Source organism: Prunus avium, chromosome 1 (assembly GCF_965620075.1).
Source record: "Prunus avium chromosome 1, drPruAviu1.hap1.1, whole genome shotgun sequence".
NCBI classification, from domain to species: domain Eukaryota; kingdom Viridiplantae; phylum Streptophyta; class Magnoliopsida; order Rosales; family Rosaceae; genus Prunus; species Prunus avium.
The window spans coordinates 40,608,790-40,627,460 of record NC_142284.1 but is presented as its reverse complement, the minus strand read 5'-3'; the positions used below and the strand labels follow the sequence as shown (position 1 = coordinate 40,627,460).

Genomic DNA, 18,671 nt, shown 5'->3' with positions numbered 1-18,671 from the left:
TCAGCTTTCTTTTTATTTTATTTTACTTTTTATTTTCTCACGCACCAAGCACGGGATTTCCATTGACCTTCGGGTCCAGGGCGTGACAGCATACAACGCCATCATCGATAGACCAGCGCTAACCAGAATGAAAGCCATGTTGTCACCACACATGCTCCTCCTCAAGTTTCCAACGCACTCTAGCATCGGCCAAGTGCGTGGGGATTAGTTAAGTGCACGGACGTGTTACGTTTCGGCAACCATGGAATCGGCAAGGGCAACAACACGAGAGTCATACTCGGTCTCTACCTCCCTCAAACCCATGCCGAACGGCAGGGGTGCTGATCAACCCGATGATCCAAGAGATGAGGATGTTGCCCCACGGGCTCAATTGAGGACTTGGAATCGGTGGCCATTTCCGAGGCACATCTCGATCGGCAGGTCATGGCACTACCCTTAGTCCACCCCTGCGAGCCAAGTTCATTCCCTTCCTTAGAGCCAACACGGAAGTCTTCGCTTGGTCATACAATGACATGCCCGACATCTCCCCAGACGTCATTTGCCACAAGCTCAACATCTGTCCAACCTTCAAACCGATCTGTCAGAAATGACAGGCTTACGACGCCGAACGGTATGAAGTCATGTGGCTTGAGGTGGACAAGTTACAGACAATTGGTTTCATCCGAGAGGTAGCCTACCCAATCTGGCTTGCAAATTCCGTCTTGGTAAATAAGGCGAGTGTCGCCTAGCTAATGTGCCATGATTATACCGATTTGAACAAGGCATGCCCAAAGGACAACTTTCCTCTGCCAAGAATCGACCAACTGGTGGATGCCACGGCAGGCCACGAACTCCTGAGCTTCATGGACGCTTACTCAGGCTATAATTAAATCTTCATGCACCCTGCCAATCGCGAACTTATGTCATTCATCACCGGCAAGTATTTTTCTTAATAAATAATATTATGATCGCTTGCCTGAGCTATATACCGAGTATACACTCAGGGCCAATTTGGCATTGTTGTGCTGTGAAAATAATCGATGTCAGATTTGCTGTGAGAGAAATCAGTTGTGAGAGAACGCAGTTTGGCATTTGGTAAACTTTTTGTTAAAAGTGTTGTTGGTACGGATTCCCGTATAATCAAAAAATGATTGCCGCATAATCATTAAACCCAGTGCCTCTTCGAAACTGATTCCTGTATAATCAGAAAATAAAAGCACCTTATTAGCTGCTTTCCCAAATATATTTCTCTCAAAACAATTTTTAACAATAAGTGATTTTCTCATAGTTTACTAAACGGGTTGGGCTTCCCAAAATTTTTAAAAAATCACTTATCATCCCAAATAAGCAATACCAAACGGGCACTCAATGCAAATTATATTGAACCTTGAATATCATATGCTTTTCCAATTTCCAAATTGAAGACTGCCCTCCTCACTTGTCCTAGCCAAAACTTTGCTGGTTTGAGATATTGGTGTCTGTTTCTGTATGGAGTGAATCAATGGATTATATTCCTAATCAGAATTTGTACAATTCACCCACTCACTTTTGGATCCTAGCTAGTTTCCACCACTCCCACCGCTACCATATGTGCAATGGACAGACGAGTTTTGAACAAGATCTTAGAAAAGGTTAGAAATCCTTTTCTAAGTCGGTCAAATTTATAGCCCACTTCCTCGGAGTTCTGGGACTATAAAAAAAGATTGTCAATTATTGAGACCTCACACGTATATGAACAAAAGTGTCGCTAGCTAGGTGTAGGAATTTTTACTTGTATGAGTGAGTTGAAAGGTAATTTTAATTAGTGTTGCTGTCACAAAGATATAAAAAGATACACAAAATTTGCTGAGTGGAAATAGCTTTCGGCTTAGCTAGATAGGGTTCAAATCATTTGGCAATGTGATCTCTCTTTCAAGTTTCTACCTCCATGAAATATCATGCGTGGACCAGAAAGAGCCTTGGCACTCAGTATGACTAAATTAGATTATGAACATGCTTGCACATGGAAAAAAGAATAGTAACACATGGGCCGGCCATGGGGTTCAAATATAAATGGTAGGAAGATATGAGAGGCTGGATCGATTAGGTAGGTCGTCTGCCTTTTCTTATTGATGATCTGTAGTAAAGCAAAAGGGTAGGCTAGGAAAGGGATGTGGTGTGCATTCAAGCCCTGGGCTCGATGCCATGTCGAACTGGCCTAATCCAACATCTGCCCTCATATCTTTCCTTTGTTGGTGAAATAAACTACTGCACTTTATCAAAACTATGCCAATCCAAAAATGAAACTTTATTTAAAAACTAAGAATTAGTTTAATTAAATATGTTGCATCACAATTTGCAATCCAATTCGTCTGGGTGGTGTAGGTGGTTATCACGCTAGTCTCACACACTAGAGGTCCCCGGTTCGAACTCGGGCTCAGACATTTTATCAATCAACTAAAAAAGAGATGAGGATGACGGAATTTGTCTTTTTTATTGGGCCTGTAATTTTTGCTTTCTTTTAGAGTTATGGACCAAAAATTTTGCTTTCTTTTAAAGATGATGGGTCTTGTGCAAATCCATGGAGGCTGTGCAGCATCCAACAGGTTGAAGAGGTGATATGCTTTATGGAAATCCTCCCAATGTGGGCTTCTGGTGGCATCTGCTTCATGACCTATGCGCAAGAAGGAACATTTGTAGTGTCACAAGCCCTCAAAATGGACAGGCACATTGGACCCAATTTCCAAATGCCTGCTGGGTCAATCAAAATGATGTCATTGACCTCATTATGCATATGCCTCCCATTCTACGACCGTGTCCTCCAACCAGCCCTAAAAAAGATCACTAAACACGAAAACGGCATCACAACTCTCCAAAGAATAGGACTTGGGTATTTGTTCTCGATTCTGTTCGCGGCGGTGGCTGGACTGGTTGAGCAACAGAAAAGAGATTCTGCTTTGTCACACGCTTCAGCAGATGGCGTTGCTCCCATGTCAGTGTTTTGGCTATTTCCACAGCTAATGTTCCTTGGCCTGCTTGAGTTGTTTGGCGTTGTTGGGCACATTGAATTGTACAACAAGGAGTTTCCTGAGAAGATGAGGAGCATTGCGAATTCTCTGATCTATCTTTGCGTAGCTGGGGGTACTTATTTGAGCACCTTGGTGGTGAGCATTGTGTACAGAGTTACAGGGAAGCATGGGCAGCCCAACTGGTTGGGCAATGATATCAATGCCGTTAGACTGGACAATTTCAACTTCCTAATAGCTGTTCTTGGGGTGCTGAATTTTGTGTATTTTTGGTCCTGTGCTCGTGGATATATTTACAATTACAAGGTCAATGTAAACGCAGTAGAGACTATACAGACTGACATTTTGGTTTAGACTTTTGTCCTGTAAAGTTGATTTCCTTTTTCACAAAAGTTCTGTATTTGAACTTCATCAATAACCCTTACATATATATAAGTTGTTTGAGTTGCAATTCTAAGCCCATCTTCATAGCAAAATCATTCCATTTCGCAGGAAGGCGGTAACGGTCATGACTTTAATAGTCATTCGATCAATTACAGAGCTATTATTGGACGGCTGGATTGAACATATTAACACACCTTCTCACTATAACCTTTCATTATAGAATGTCCCTTAATTTCATAGCATGATTAAAATTGGGACTGATATTTTTGCTTGTGGTGAATACAGACTACAACTTGGGCCTAATCTTTTTTTCACAAAAAATCTTTGCAAAGTAAAATTGGGCCTGGTCCGTTTTCCTTTGAGATAAGTAGGCGGAATTAATGAAAGGGTGAGCACAATTTTAAGGTGGCTTGCCTTCTGGCAGCACTCATGACGCCCACACCTACATTCATTTCGTCAGCCATTTCATCAACTTATTTCTCCTCTTCCGTATATATATATAATATAGCTATAGCTGTGCTCCATCCACCCAAGCTTCTTACTTATAAGCTCAATCTCACACACAACTTCTCATCAATAAAAAAAAGATTGCAAAGCTTCTGCATGTGAAGGTTTCAAAGCTCTGCTTAATTATATATAGATCATATCAGATCAAAGACACTACCATGGCCGATGGTACCAAGGAAAAACAGAACCAACCAAGATCCTCATTCTGCCTCCACGTCACAGAATGCTTCCAAGACGGCAGTCCAAAGCTGTCACGCAAATCATCAAGCCCAGATAACTTGGAGGATGAAAAACATGGACAAAGAAAACCTGGTGGCTGGAAAGCCATGCCTTACATCTTAGGTCTCTCTCTCTCTCTCTCCCTCTCTCTCTCTCTCTCTCTCTCTCTCTCTCTCTCTCTCGAATTTCAGTCAAATTACTCTAATAACCTTTTTTCTTTAATTGACATTTGTGCTTCATGCATGATATGGTTGTAAAAGCTATTTAACTTTTATACAGGGACCGACCTTTAGTTTAGCCCAGGTGGCTTCTTTTTCCAGCAAAAAATATAAAATCCTAGCTCATCAATTTAAATAACCTAACCTCATCTAATTCTCCTCTTTGCACAGCAAAAAAAAAAAATAGAGAAAAATAAGAATAACTCACACACAGCACATAGAAAAAAAAAAGAAAAAAAGAAGCACCACCCTACCCTCACATGTAGAAAAAAAAAAAATACTTTTGTTGCTGATGCACTCACCTTTGAGACTTAATTCAAGTGAATCAAGTTCCTATATTCGTCATGTATGCTTCTCTCAATTTCTTGATGTTTTAATTTGAGTATTTTTTTTGGAGTTTATGAAGTATCAATTAGGATTTGCAATTGGGGCATCAGTTTCAGTTTATGAGTTATGAATTATCAAATAGGATTTGTAATTGATTTTATTGTTCTTGCTGTTTTTTTATTTTATTATTATTATCAATGAAATCACATGGTATTGTCTCAGTACCTAAATTTAGCCCACTTCATTTTAAAATCCTGGATCCGTCCCTGCTTTTATAAGAAGGTGACAAAAAATGAACACGTTTTTTGAACTGTTGGTGCAGGAAATGATACTTTTGAGAGGTTGGCTTCATTTGGGCTGTTGGCAAACTTTATGGTCTACTTGACGAGGATGTTGCACTTGGACCAGGTTTCTGCTTCCAATATTATCAACGTTTGGTCTGGTTTCACCAATTTTGCACCTCTCGTCGGTGCCTTCATCTCCGATGCCTATGCTGGCCGCTTTCGCACTATTGCTTTTGCTTCCTTCTCATCTCTTCTGGTACAACATATACTCTCTCTCTCTCTCTCTCTCTCTCTCTCTCTCTCTCTCTCTCTCTGGCCCTCAAGTGTTTCAGTCTTATGGGGTTTTTAATTTCGGTGGGTGGGGTTCTTTAGCAAAACCTAATCTAGCTTTGCGCTAAATATCAAAGGTTAATCGCAGATAACTACGATTAGTTAGCTAGTAATACTATAAACCTAAATAATCAAAGCTACCTGTCAATAGATGTATGGGTTTGGTTGGAAAGTTAAGCTGGTGGAAGTGTGTATGCCTAAGGCTAATTAGCTACACGAATAATGCACATGGATGCCTCTAGAGAACCAGAGAATTATATATTATATATTATTTTCTCTAAAAATTATTTTTGAGAAAAGTTAATGTAAGTATGACTTTCTGTGCAGTTATAGATTATCAATTTGGATCATCTTCAAGTATAAATTTGTGTTTGAATTTGTGGTATCAAAATTGACAATCTATTAGCTAGTCTTCCAAGTCAATATTAATATATTTTATATATATATATATATGTATGTGTGTTACCCTTCCAAGTATTAATGATGAGCAATTTTCAGTCAAGCACATACCAAAGGCTTGAGCAAGCTAGCCTTTGAGATGTACAGAAGTGTCATTCAATATTAATAAATTAAAAATCGCATCCTCAGCATGGGGTCAGAAACCAAAAATCTATACCTTTAATTTTGTCTCTTCATGTGGCCACAAACAAATAATATTAATTGTTTCATTCTCAGTCTCCGCGTGTGATCGCATATGAATCCCATATCCTTTACATATCAATGTCACTTTCAACATCTTAAGAGGTGGTTTATTACATGCACATAACTAATTAAAATATCATGTGGTTCGAATCTAAGACTTCTTATCTGCAAATTAAAGTTTTTTTCAACTAGGCTAGACCCGTACATTGACATTAATAATACTAGTTTATTATATCTCAAACATTTTTTTACCATTAACAATTATATATCAACAGGGAATGGCGACAGTTACTTTAACGGCATGGCTGCCGCAGCTGCATCCTCCGCCATGCAGCGCACAGCAGCAAACATTAGGTCAGTGCACAGGTCCAACCAGAGCTCAACTGGGTGCCTTGCTATTGGGTCTAGGATTTCTATCAATAGGCTCAGGGGGGATTAGGCCATGCAGCATCCCATTTGGCGTTGACCAGTTTGACCCAACCACAGAGGAAGGCCAAAAAGGAGTTAAAAGCTTCTTCAATTGGTACTATGCCACGTTCACAGTGGTCTTGTTGATCACCCAAACTGTGGTGGTTTACATCCAAGACAAAGTCAGCTGGAGTGTGGGCTTCGGGATCCCAACTCTGCTCATGGCTTGCTCGATTGTGCTTCTGCTTGTTGGGTCTAGGGTTTATGTGCATGCCAAGCCGCAGGGCAGCATGTTCTCCAGCATTGCACAAGTTCTTGTTGCTGCTCACAAGAAACGGCACATTAAGCTTCCGGAAGAAGCAGGAATGGTAGATGGCAAATTCTACGATCCTCCAATCAAGGGCTTTTTCGTGTCCAAGCTTCCTCTCACCAACCAGCTCAGGTTAGACAAATATCTGTCTTGACAGATCATTCTTTAATCAAAGACTAATCATTAGTTTACCAAATATATAAAGTTGGCCACCGTAGCTTAATTGCTTTACTATAGATTTTGGGTATATAAATCTGGCAAATAAAGTTTAGGTTTTCTTGAGGAATTGCTTGAACTATTGACAATTATTAGTACGTTAATTAATGCTGATTGAACAGATCAAAACCATCTTCATGAAATAAGCAAATCATTAACCACAATCGCATTAGCTTCTATTTTCAGATTAAGTAAGGTGGTGGTGGGGGACCATATACTTTCTTTCAGTTGAGGTTGATTGCCACCAGCTTCTATTTTCCTGGCACTAAATTATGTCATTATGTGGTATTGCTCCAGTGATATAATTTGTCAAAAAATTTCGTTGAATAGTATATATGATTAATGTTTCATTTATTGAAATCTAACCCAAGGTGTGGGTTAGGCAACTCATGCCATTGAGCCCGTCCTCTTGCACCCAAGTTTAAATCTCCATCTTTGTAGATTAGATTAATTTAAAGTGGTTTAAACTATCGCTTGTATTTTTTTATTTAAAAAAAATATTCTAAATATTTAGTGACACATTATTTATTTATTTATTTTTTGCTTGCTCCTTTTACTTTAATAATTCTTTGCTTGCTCACCATATTAGGTTCTTGAGCAAGGCTGCTGTAATTTTGGACAATGATCTACAGCCAGACGGTTCTCCGATCGATAACTGGAGGCTCTGCAGCGTCCAACAAGTAGAAGAACTTAAATGCGTAATAAAAACAATCCCAGTGTGGGCTTCAGCCATCGTCAGCTTCACCTCCATGACACAGCAAGGAACATTTACTGTCTCCCAAGCCCTCAAAATGGACCGCCACCTCGGTCCTCACTTCGAAATCCCAGCTGGCTCCCTCGGCGTCATCTCCCTCCTCACCATTGGCCTCTGGCTCCCGGCCTACGACAGGCTCCTCGTGCCAGCCCTCAGAAAATTCACAAAGCACGAAGGAGGGATCACAGTTTTGCAGAGATGTGGGATTGGGATCATATTTTCAGTCCTGTCCATGTTGGTGGCAGGGCTCATTGAAAGAGAGAGGAGGTCTTTTGCTCTTCTGCACCCTAATGAACACTTGTCATTCGCTTGGTTGGCCCCACAGCTGGTCCTGATGGGCTTCTGTGAGGCCTTCAATATTATAGGGTTGCTTGAGTTTTTCAACAGGGAGTTCCCTGACCACATGCGCAGTGTCGGAAATGCCCTTCTGTCTTGCGCCTTTGCTGGTTCGAGCTACTTGAGCAGCCTGGTGGTGAATATTGTGCATCATGTGACTGGAAGAAACAAGCGGCCGGATTGGCTGACAAATGATATCAATGCTGGGAGATTAGATTACTTCTACTTCCTCCTTGTTGGGATTGGGGTCCTGAATTTTTTCTACTTCGTTTATTGTGCACAGCGATATCATTACAAGGCCAAAAACGTATACACAGTAGAAGAGAAACCCTATGCTAATCAAGTGGAGCTAGCTTCAAACGATGCTTGAAGTGGGCGGCCTATATATATACAGAAATTCTCCTATGCGGATGTCCAGATGTTATGCGAACTTCATGTATTTTATAATACCCGTCTCTGCTTTCCTACCTATGTATGATAGTATCCGTACAATAATAATGTGCAGACATCCGGATAAGAGAATAACTATATATACCGCAAATAAAATAAGATTGCCTTAATAGTATATATGTTAATTAATTAGAATAGTTTTATGTTGTAACTTTAATTCGGAGTGCTAGATATATATGTCGTACAAATGTATAAGAATTGCAAGAATAAGAGCATGCATCCTCTTTAGGTCTCTATGTGTTAATGTTGTAACACAAGAATCTGGGTTGCGTTGGAAATCAAAGTCGCGATGGAATTTTTGTAACTATTATTCTCCACCTCAAGCTTTCTTTTTTATTTGCAGCTTTGTCTTGTTGCACCATAACAACAACAAAAAAACCTTAATAAATAACATAAGTGGCACAGTTTGCGGTGGCTAAAAGCAGTATTAGTGTCTAACAATAAATAACCGTGACTATTATCTATTAATTAGGTACTAATAGCCATCTCATCACGTGCCATTGATGTTTTTTCTTGTATTGTTGGTTCGTGAACGCATGCGCAGACTAGTATGCCTTTTTACTGATGAAGTCATGGTGGCAATGAGTTGATGCAGTGGGAGGTTTGGTTGAAAGGACGTGAGTGAGATTTTTGTTTGGAGGCTTCTCTTTGTTGGTATGGTGCATGGGAGTATATAAGAGCTTAAAAGCCGCAATGGTTTACTTTTCTGCTGCCTTGCCTTCCGTTCCGTATATCCCATTATCTTTTTTATGCCCCACAATAACTGACATACCCAGATATGGTGACAAGAAACTTTGTGTCACTTGTTCAGAGAAAAGCCAAAGGATTTGCAACTATCATCTTCTTGGTTCCTATGGTCACGCGTATCTTCAGACAACAACTTGGAAGATGTTGACGAAATTATGTGCCACGCGTACCTTCCATAATGTCACACACTTTGTACCAAATTTTGTAATTAACTTCTCTTGTCATATATTCAAAACATGTGTCGCAAAATCTTAGACGTATGATACTATATATGTGTACAACTTGCCCTTAACCTTGAGGAGGGAGTGGTCCTATATCGTGTGGACCGCCAATAAATTAAAATGATATCGTTTAGTTTATTTGAATTGAACCCACAAAAAGGTCCCTATACTTATCTAATGCGTAGGGTTCAAATTGAATATATATATATATTGCTTTTAGTACCAACAAACAACTACGGAACTTGTGGACCTAATGTTAATAAATGGACGTTGTACAATGGTCCTACGTTTTGGAGGTCCTAAGCAAACATCTTAAATAGGGCCTTCTATTCTATATCATATGTATATTTATGTGATTTTTTTTCTTCGATAAGTTTTAAAAAATATTATATGAACTCAAATTCACAATTATAACATAAAAGAAACAATAAATATGTAATTTAAACAACTACTTTAATATATATATATATATATAAGGCATCAAAACATCACTTCAATATCACTCGTCTTACATTTTCTATTCAAAAGTATCAATTAACTTTACATAATCAAGTTTTTCTACCACGTCTTTTTTAATTTCCTAATTAATTCAACTAAGTTAATTGATTTAAGCTATAAGTTTAAAAAATAATTAGATCTTTATTGAGTTTTATCTTTTTAATTTTGAATTAAGTAATTGGGCAAGTTTTTTTTGTTTTTTTGTTTTGTTTTTACAATGAGGGCTTTTATTGAGATTCCTCTTTTTAGTTTTGAATTGAATGATTAGGTAAATTTGTTTATATTTACAATAATTGTTTTGGACCTAACATAATATTTATATATTACATATATTTTTAAATAATATAAGTACGTATATATAAGGTATAATACAAATTGGGGGCCCTTCTAATCTGGGACCCTAAGTGGCCGCCTTGCCTACTTGTGCCCAAAATCTCCCTAAGAGAGGAGGCAAGTATTTTCCTTAATAAATAATATTCTGATTGATTCCCCGAGCTATATACCGAGTATACACTCAATGCAAATTATATTGAACCTTGAATACAGTGGCGGATCCAGGATTTGGAAGTTGAGTAGGCAGAAATTACACATTGCATGAATACGTGTACGGATATGCTGATACAGAAAATTTCCAAAAATGCAAGGCACCAATACAATAATTAAAATAATATAAATAGCAAAATTAATATTACATCCTTCATGTTATAATCATCCTAAGAAAAAAATATGAATCAAATGCATTTTGATTAAAAAAAAGATTAATACATGTAAAAACAATTACAATCTATTGCTAAAAAAACTACACTCTAGTGTTCAAGAAATTGGATGTCCAAACAATTTTATCCAATCCAAAATAATCATAGTCCTATACCACTTATATATAATCACGTGATTCTTTACTACTTTTATCCTTCTATCCCCCACTCCCCTTCTTTGTCTTTTTTTATTATTATTTTTTTCACTTTTCCCTAGGCTTGTCGATTCCTTCTTCTCTCTCTTTTCTATATTTTTTTTCTTCTTTCTCTTTCTCGTTTCCTTCATCTTGTTGCTTCATATCTAACTATTTTTATTTCCTGACCATTTTCGGGTAGGCAGCTGCCTACCCAAAACATGGCTAGATCCGCCACTGCTTGAATATCACATGCTTTTCCAATTTCCAAATTGAAGACTGCCCTCTTCACTTGTCCTAGCCAAAACTTTGCTGGTTTGAGACTGTATGGAGTGAATCAATGGATTATATTCCTAATCAGAATTTGTACAATTCACCCACTCACTTTTGGATCCCAGCTAGTTTCCACCACTCCCACCGCTATCATTTTTATTTTTTTTGTCTGAATCTCACCGCTACCATATGTGCAATGGACAGACGAGTTTTGAACAAGATCTTAGAAAAGGTTAGAAATCCTTTTCTAAGTCGGTCAAATTTATAGCCCACTTTCTCGGAGTTTTGGGACCATAAAAAAAGATTGTCAATTATTGAGACCTCACACGTATATGAACAAAAGTGTCGCTAGCTAGGTGTAGGAATTTTTTCTTGTATGAGTGAGTTGAAAGGTAATTTTAATTAGTATTGCTGTCACAAAGATATAAAAAGATACCCAAAATTTGCTGAGTGGAAATAGCTTTCGGCTTAGCTAGATAGGGTTCAAACTTCAAATCATTTGGCATTGTGATCTCTCTTTCAAGTTTCTACCTCCATGAAATATCATGCGTGTACCAGAAAGAGCCTTGGCACTCAATATGACTAAATTAGATTATGGACATGCTTGCATTGCACATTGAAAAAAGAATATAATAACACATGGACTGGCCATGGAGTTCAAATATATAAATGGTGGGAAGATATGAGAGGCTGGATCGTTTAGGTAGGTTTGTCTGCCTTTTCTTATTGATGATCTCTAGTAAAGCAAAAGGGTAGCCTAGGAAAGGGATGTGGGGGTGCATTCAAGCCCTGTGGGCTCGATGTCATGTCGAACTGCCCTAACCCAACATCTGCCCTACTATCTTTCCTTTGTTGGTGAAATAAACTACTACACTTTATCAAAATTATGCCAATCCAAAAATGAAACTTTATTTAAAAACTACGAATTAGGTTAATTAAATATGTTGCATCGCAACTTGCCTTCCAATTCGTCTGGGTGGTGTAGTTGGTTATCACGCTAGTCTCACACACTAGAGGTCCCCGGTTCGAACCCGGGCTCAGACATTTTATCAGTCAAATAAAAAAAAGTTATGAGGATGACGGAATTTGTCTTTTTGATTGGGCCTGTAATTTTTGCTTTCTTTTAGAGTTGTGGACCTATATTCAGTTCAAGGTCCAAGAAGAAATGGGTTAACATCAAAGTATACAATGGGCTGAGATTAAGGGCTCGTTTGGGAGTGCTTCTTCCCGAAGCGCTTATGCCAGTAGCGCTTATGTTAGTAGCACTTATGACATAAGCACTTCTACAAAGAAGCAGTTTGTCGTTTGGATATCACATTTAAAAGTGCTTTTACACTACATAAAAGCGCTTTTGATATTTTGTTGAGTGTTTGGTTGACATAGTATAAGCACTTTATAGCATTGACAACCCTTCCCAGTATTTTAATCTCTCACAAAGCCATATATGTTTTCCATTAATGCATCTGTCTTTTTCCTTTTCATTCAATTTCAATCAAAATATATGGAAAGTATATATGTGCTGAAATTTGAAAGTAGTGAGCGAGGGAATGACTGAGGCAACAAATAGACAAACAAACCATAAATTTAAGCAAAAGGGAAAACACCAAAAAAATCAAACAAGAAAAATAAACATGAGATATGCGCCTGTAAAGGGTCGGCTTCTCTGTCTTTTGTCTCTCTGTCTATGTGAAAAGCTCAAGTGGGTTCTGTCTTTCTGGGTTGCTTGCTCCTTTCACTTTCTTTCCTTATTTTCTGTCTCGGGTTGATGTGTTTTTGGTATATTTCAAGGCTAAAGAAGCTAAACTGAAGCTGTTTATTGTTGCGAAGATAATAAATGCAGGCATATATGATCACAACGTTTTTCAAGGCTTCATTTATATAGGGAGGTTTCTTTGGGGATTTTTTCAAAGTTCTAACTTAGTCTGGAAGTTTGGGAACTGGAAATGGTGGAAAAAGGTCTGAGAAGAAGAAGGCAGAAGAAGAAGAAGGGTGTTGCTGAAGAGTGATGAGGATGAAGCTTCGTTGCCGACCAGAGTTAGCAGTGTGTGTGAGAGAGATGGAATAGAAGCTGTGTTTTGGTGTCTGTTGGGCCTTTCGCGGATAGAGAAAAAAAGAGAGGGTATTTTGGCATTTAAAAAAATTAAATATGGGTATTTTCGGCATTTTAAAAGTTTCATTAAAAGGAGCCAAGTGCTTCCCGTGTTTTTGTCCTGCAGCGCTTTTGAGAAGAAGCACCTCTCAAGTGCTTCTTCCAAAACCACTCCAAGTGCTTTTGGATCTCACCCAAAGCGCTTTTGCAATTTTTGCCAAACACCATTTTTAAAAGATAGAAGCGCTTTCACCCATTTAGAAGCGCTTTTCACTGCTCCAAAAGCACTCCCAAACGAGCCCTAATAGAACCAAAAGGGAATGGGCTTAGTTCAGCGCCTGATGATCGGATCCAGCAGCTGTAAACTTTGGTTAAATAATTTTTATTAAATACTTTAAATATATATGTTTTTTTTTTCTTGCTCATTAATTTCATTAAAGTGGGTACAATCTTAATTAATTTCCAACAACTGATACACAGCTCTTAATTAAATGCAATACATCATCCCTAGATCATAAATAACTTATGTCATCTACTGCATGCCATGAAAGTTATTCTGAAAACGACGATGATGAAAATATATTCAAGCAGGCTTAACTTAATCATACTAAGCCTGGAAAGTGGACAGCTCCAGAAGGTACCCAACGAACCTCTCGAAATCATCATAAGACGATCCTCCTTTAACACAAGCAATCTCCGATTTCTTCTTCCACTCCACTGCCTTGTTTCTCATAACCTTCCCATTCTCCCCTTCCATCATCTCCCTCACCAGAGCCTCAACCCCTTCCCTCTTCACATCTCTATCAATCTCCAACCCTACCCCCCAAGTCGTGCTCGCGTACCTACAGTTCACTTGCTGCTCAGCAAAGAAAGGCCAGCAAAGCATCGGCACCCCTCCACAAATCCCCTCCAAAGTTGAGTTCCATCCACTATGAGTCAAAAATGCCCCCACGGACGGGTGTGCGAGCACCTTGTCTTGGGGGCACCATCGGGCAATCATGCCCCGATCCCTCGTCTCTGCCAGAAACTCGTCTGGCAAAGCGGTCCCGTTCGTGCCCTTCACTACGTCCGGCCGCACGATCCACAAGAAGGAATGGCCGCTGTTGGCCAGCCCCCATGCAAACTCCTTGAAGTTGTCCTCAGTCATCACAGCGATGCTGCCGAAGTTCAAGTAAATGACTGAGTTGGGCTTCTGAGTGTCGAGCCAAGTGAGGCAGTCGGTGTTCTCCTTCCACAGGCTGGGCCTCGTGGCGTTTACTTCGTTCTTGATGAGGTTCGTGTTGAGGGTGGTGAGAGGGCCGAGGTTGTAGATGTTGGGGAACATGGAGGAGACTGTCTCGAGCACTTCGGCTTCAAATTCGAAGAAGGTGTTGAAGACGATTGCATCGGCTGTGAGGATGTCTTGGGCTTCTTCCAGCCAGCGGTTGAAGGCAATGTCCTCGGGATCGGTGCTTCGTACGAAGCTGGGCATGTCCTTGAGGCGCATGTGCTCCATCCCTGGGATCCACTCTAGGGCAGTGTCTTCCAGATATCCATTGCTGACGTCTTTCTCATCTGCCATTAGGGCGAGGATATTTTGTTAATCTTGGGTTAATTAGGCCATGATAACAATAAAAAGATTCAAATGCAGATGCCAAAGAAAGTTATAGCTCCATGATAAATTACTTAATCCTTAATTAGGTTTAGATATTACTTGGGAAATTTAAACTACAAGCCTTACAAGTTAATTACAAGTGATCAAACAGATTAATTAGGAATACTTTGTTTAAGATAAACTGTTTCTTTCAGGTGCTCATACTGTATTATCTTTAGGTGCAGTCCTTTAGGCTTCGGCTGGCCTTTTCAATTTCTTTTTCTTTTCCGTTTCTGGTATGTAAATTGGATCCATATGGCCATAGCTTTCAGGCAGCACGTTCATGAGTTATTTTGGGAAATCCGAAACACAAAAAATTTCAACCTACCCCGTATACTATTTTACTAAAAAAAACTTTAATATTCATGAAATAATATGCGTGTGGTTATATGTATATATACCTTTTAATGGGAAGATGCCCTTTTTGACAAGTTCTCCAAATTGGAGATAGGCCACGAGGCCACAAGTGGATGCAGTCCAGAACTGGACCTCGGGAATTCCAAGCTCTCGGGCCACCTTAATTGCAAAGCTCATAATTCCATCCGAAATAATGCAACTAACCTTAGGCAAACCCTCGGTGGAATTGAGCTTTACAATCAGGTCCCTAAGAGGAACCACAGAATGTTTCTTTGTATAGTACAAAAGCTCGGTGACACTCTGAGTGGCATCTGGGTTCGAGGGTGGCACCCCATCCGGGATGGTCTCAAACTGAAAACCCGGTGAGTTCTTTACCGCCTCCGGCCCTTTGGACCGGAGCAGACGGCTGTGGTTGAACTCTGTGTAAACCATGGTTATATGGAACCCTCTAGAGTGAAGAAGCTTGGCCAAGTTCATAAATGGGTTAACATGGCCTTGTGCTGGGAATGGAATGCACACGATATGAGGTGGCTCTGATGGAATAGACCCCATTATTGATCAATACCACAGCTCTGGTTATGGTTTTGAAATGGGGTTATGGGTTTAAGCTTTTCTTCTAACGCCATGCTTTTATAGCGGAAAAGTACGTGCATTGAAAACCATGCTGACGAAAAAGTGGGCCTGTTTGGTGGCTCCCAGTGGACAGGAAAGTCTTTTGGAGTCTCCCAGTTCTCTAGAGAAGCACTTATGAGTCACCACCATATGTTATAGTGTTGTCCTGTTTAATAAGTCAAGTTTTTTTTAAGAATATTCTTTTTTAGTGCTGTTATTTATACCCATCTGTCTTATTTCCCCACCCACTTAATGTTTTCACCCACCATTTAAATTTGAAAAAACACAATCCTATCTTTCCACCCATCAATATTCCTAAAATACCATTTAATTATTAATTCAAGCATTTATCCATAACTCTCTCTCCTCATATTTTTTTTAATTTATTTTTTTTGGACGATAATCGAAATATTCATTGAAAAAGGAGGCAAAAGCTCCTAAGCACAGCAAGGAATCAAACTACAACCAATAGCAAATCTGGAATACTGGAAGAAAATAACATATAAAAAGAAACTAATGGAAGAAAAACACAAGATTAAGATTTTTTGGACTTCTGTTTTTGTGTTCTACCAGATCCTCGATTAGTGCAGACAAACAATACAAAGCAATCTAATTGCCCTTTTTAATTATTTGCTAGTTTTGTTGTCAATTCATCTAAAAGCATAGGATTTCCACTTTTTCATCTGCTGGTGAAAAAGCTCATCAATTCTGGCCACTTTTTCATCTTATTGTGTTTTTGTTTTTGTTTTTATTTTTATTTCTATGGATTTTGGTTAATTTCTTTTATTATCGCAATCTAGTACGAAGTGGATTTCAAATCATGCAGATTAAAGACAAGGTGTTACGATGCCTATTCTAGTTTATAAATAAATTTGGGTGGTAAATAAAACTGGGTTTTCCGATTCAGCCATTCTTAGTTCTTGGGTTTAACATAAGTCCTTAAAAGTCATTTTACAAATGGGTAAATTTGTCTTTAAAATTTTAAAAATAAGGTTGGTGGGAAAATAGAACAAGATGGTGGAAATAGTAGCACTCATATTTTTTATATTAAGAATGACGATAACATGTTAAACTCACACACATAATATGAATGTTAGGACTCGAACCCAGAAACTCCTATAGAGAGCATTTGCTCCAATTCGCTACATTAATGAATGCTTTGCATTAGTCTAATATTTATAAGTTCACCAAAAATAGTTATAATATTAACTTTTTTAAACTGAAAAGTCCTAATCGAACCACCAAATCATACACTTTCAATTATTGATTTAAAAGAAATGAAAGAGAATTGTTATTAACACTCAAAAATAGTCATTATGTAATTTTATTTTTTTGGTTTATTAGGAAGAAAGAGACTCTAGAATTTCAATCTTGAATGGCAGACAAGAAGGAATGAAGAAAGTCACAACAACTGTGGTAATCCCGCACGACATATGCATATCTTTTTCAATAAAACGAAATTCTTCCCTTCCCACAAAGACATGCAAGTGGGGAGAATGGGATATTTTTCCCTTCCTTTCAGAATATTTCATCAATTTTTTTTTATACTGAAGACATAGAGTTTCCAGGAGCATGGGAATGTGCAAGTAGCAAGAGCTGCTCAATTATTGTGTATCGTGGTGGTTAGTACTGGATATACTAGACGTCAAAATGTGACATTGAAATGACCTTCAATGAAACATGCGATCGTAGTGGGGCCCTCCTTTGTGATGTGATTCATACCTTCTCGGAGCTTGGCTGGCATGGCATCGAATGGCAACGGTGGCTCAAGCTTCAGAGTTCAAAGTTCAAACAACGTGCCGGTTGCTCAACTTGAAAATTTAACAGATAATTTTTTATATAATGAGATAGATTTTTGTCCCCAATAATTTCTCACCAATATTTTTTTTTATTTTTGATTTAGAGAAGGGCAGAAAATAATTATTGATATGAAATGATTAACAGTGTTTTGTTTCCTTTTTGGTTTATTTAATATTTTTTTGGTCGCATATTTTCTTTTTGGTTTTGGCGTGAAGCAATGGCATGTAGCTACGTACTGAACAACTTAGACCAAGACCTTCGCCAGCCACAAAAGACTGTCCCCAAATACACCACCAATGCACCAATTATTGTACTTGTCGTTTAGTGACACGTTGCTGCGACAAGAAAACGAGACCCAGATATTTGTGTGCATTAAATTAATTTTATGAACTCAACTCGTGCTTCTTCTTTTTTTAATTATGAAAATATAATATATCTATATATATATTTATGTGTATTGTATATATAAAAATATATTATATTTTTTCTTTTTTTTTTTTGGTCGAAATATATTATATTTTTTCAGTTAGTGAAATTTGGGTTTTATGGATCCACCACGGTCCACATGGGTGATGGGTAGCCACCGAATTGGAGTAAGAGTTCAAACTTGAGACCTTTTATATGCAATGCAAGTCAATGCCATTTTTTACTAAATTAAACCCCGTTAACAATAATCTACAAAGAGAGATACCGAATTCGGTGTAAAATGACTATACGCTATATGGAGCAAGATAGTATCCCGCGGAAAACAACTAAGATGGTTGTGACTTGGTGGACAAAATTATTGCTATTAGATTCCAAACTCAACACGTGTTATATGTCGAATGGATTGTATGAAAGATTTTGTATTCAATATTATATATATGCTCAGTAAACTATTCAACGATGAAAATAATTCCTGCACGTATCTGTCTTTTGTCATTTTCTATTAATGATGTATTTTCCAATAGCATGAGGTGATGTTGCATCTTACCCAGAAATAAAAGCAGTTAAGCGGGACACAGACACATGTATATTTGCAAATTGCATGAGAGACTTTTTTATCGATCCACAAATTATTGTGCTTGGATTCGTACATGTTACAGTGGGTGTGCATAATATATGATATGAACTCTCACCATTTGATCGATGCACATGGTGTGAATAATTTACCTATCTATCTTGTATGGATCAAAGTGTAATC

At 38.4% G+C, this 18,671-nt stretch overlaps 2 protein-coding genes, 2 non-coding genes and 1 pseudogene across 4 annotated transcripts; 4 read left to right on the top strand and 1 right to left on the bottom strand.

Moving 5' to 3' along the window:
- Positions 1 to 2,328: 2,328 nt before the first annotated feature.
- TRNAV-CAC (transfer RNA valine (anticodon CAC)) lies at positions 2,329 to 2,402 on the top strand. Its single transcript has one exon. It is a non-coding gene; the product is annotated as a tRNA-Val (tRNA).
- A 198-nt stretch (positions 2,403 to 2,600) lies between these two features.
- Positions 2,601 to 3,338, top strand: LOC148297831 (protein NRT1/ PTR FAMILY 2.13 pseudogene; annotated as a pseudogene).
- Positions 3,339 to 3,780: 442 nt separating this feature from the next.
- Positions 3,781 to 8,673, top strand: LOC148297830 (protein NRT1/ PTR FAMILY 2.13-like). The gene is made up of 4 exons (XM_088247476.1): positions 3,781 to 4,217; positions 4,962 to 5,179; positions 6,171 to 6,745; positions 7,419 to 8,673. The coding sequence occupies exons 1-4, from the start codon at positions 4,034 to 4,036 to the stop codon at positions 8,287 to 8,289; spliced, it is 1,848 nt and encodes a 615-aa protein (XP_088103602.1). The 5' UTR covers positions 3,781 to 4,033; the 3' UTR covers positions 8,290 to 8,673.
- Positions 8,674 to 11,967: 3,294 nt separating this feature from the next.
- TRNAV-CAC (transfer RNA valine (anticodon CAC)) lies at positions 11,968 to 12,041 on the top strand. Its single transcript has one exon. It is a non-coding gene; the product is annotated as a tRNA-Val (tRNA).
- A 1,420-nt stretch (positions 12,042 to 13,461) lies between these two features.
- LOC110772888 (7-deoxyloganetin glucosyltransferase-like) lies at positions 13,462 to 15,676 on the bottom strand. Its single transcript, XM_021977374.2, has 2 exons — positions 15,121 to 15,676; positions 13,462 to 14,640 (listed from the first exon to the last, which is right to left on the bottom strand). The coding sequence occupies exons 1-2, from the start codon at positions 15,626 to 15,628 to the stop codon at positions 13,694 to 13,696; spliced, it is 1,455 nt and encodes a 484-aa protein (XP_021833066.1). The 5' UTR covers positions 15,629 to 15,676; the 3' UTR covers positions 13,462 to 13,693.
- Positions 15,677 to 18,671: the final 2,995 nt, after the last annotated feature.

Excerpts from the sequence above, each read along its gene's own strand:
- LOC148297830 (XM_088247476.1), top strand. The coding sequence starts at position 4,034 with ATGGCCGATGGTACCAAGGAAAAACAGAACCAACCAAGATCCTCATTC. Across the intron at positions 4,218-4,961 it reads AGCCATGCCTTACATCTTAG|GAAATGATACTTTTGAGAGG; the intron begins GTCTCTCTCTCT and ends CTGTTGGTGCAG. Across the intron at positions 5,180-6,170 it reads CTTCCTTCTCATCTCTTCTG|GGAATGGCGACAGTTACTTT; the intron begins GTACAACATATA and ends ATATATCAACAG.
- LOC110772888 (XM_021977374.2), bottom strand. The coding sequence starts at position 15,628 with ATGGGGTCTATTCCATCAGAGCCACCTCATATCGTGTGCATTCCATTC. Across the intron at positions 14,641-15,120 it reads GGGCATCTTCCCATTAAAAG|ATGAGAAAGACGTCAGCAAT; the intron begins GTATATATACAT and ends CCCTAATGGCAG.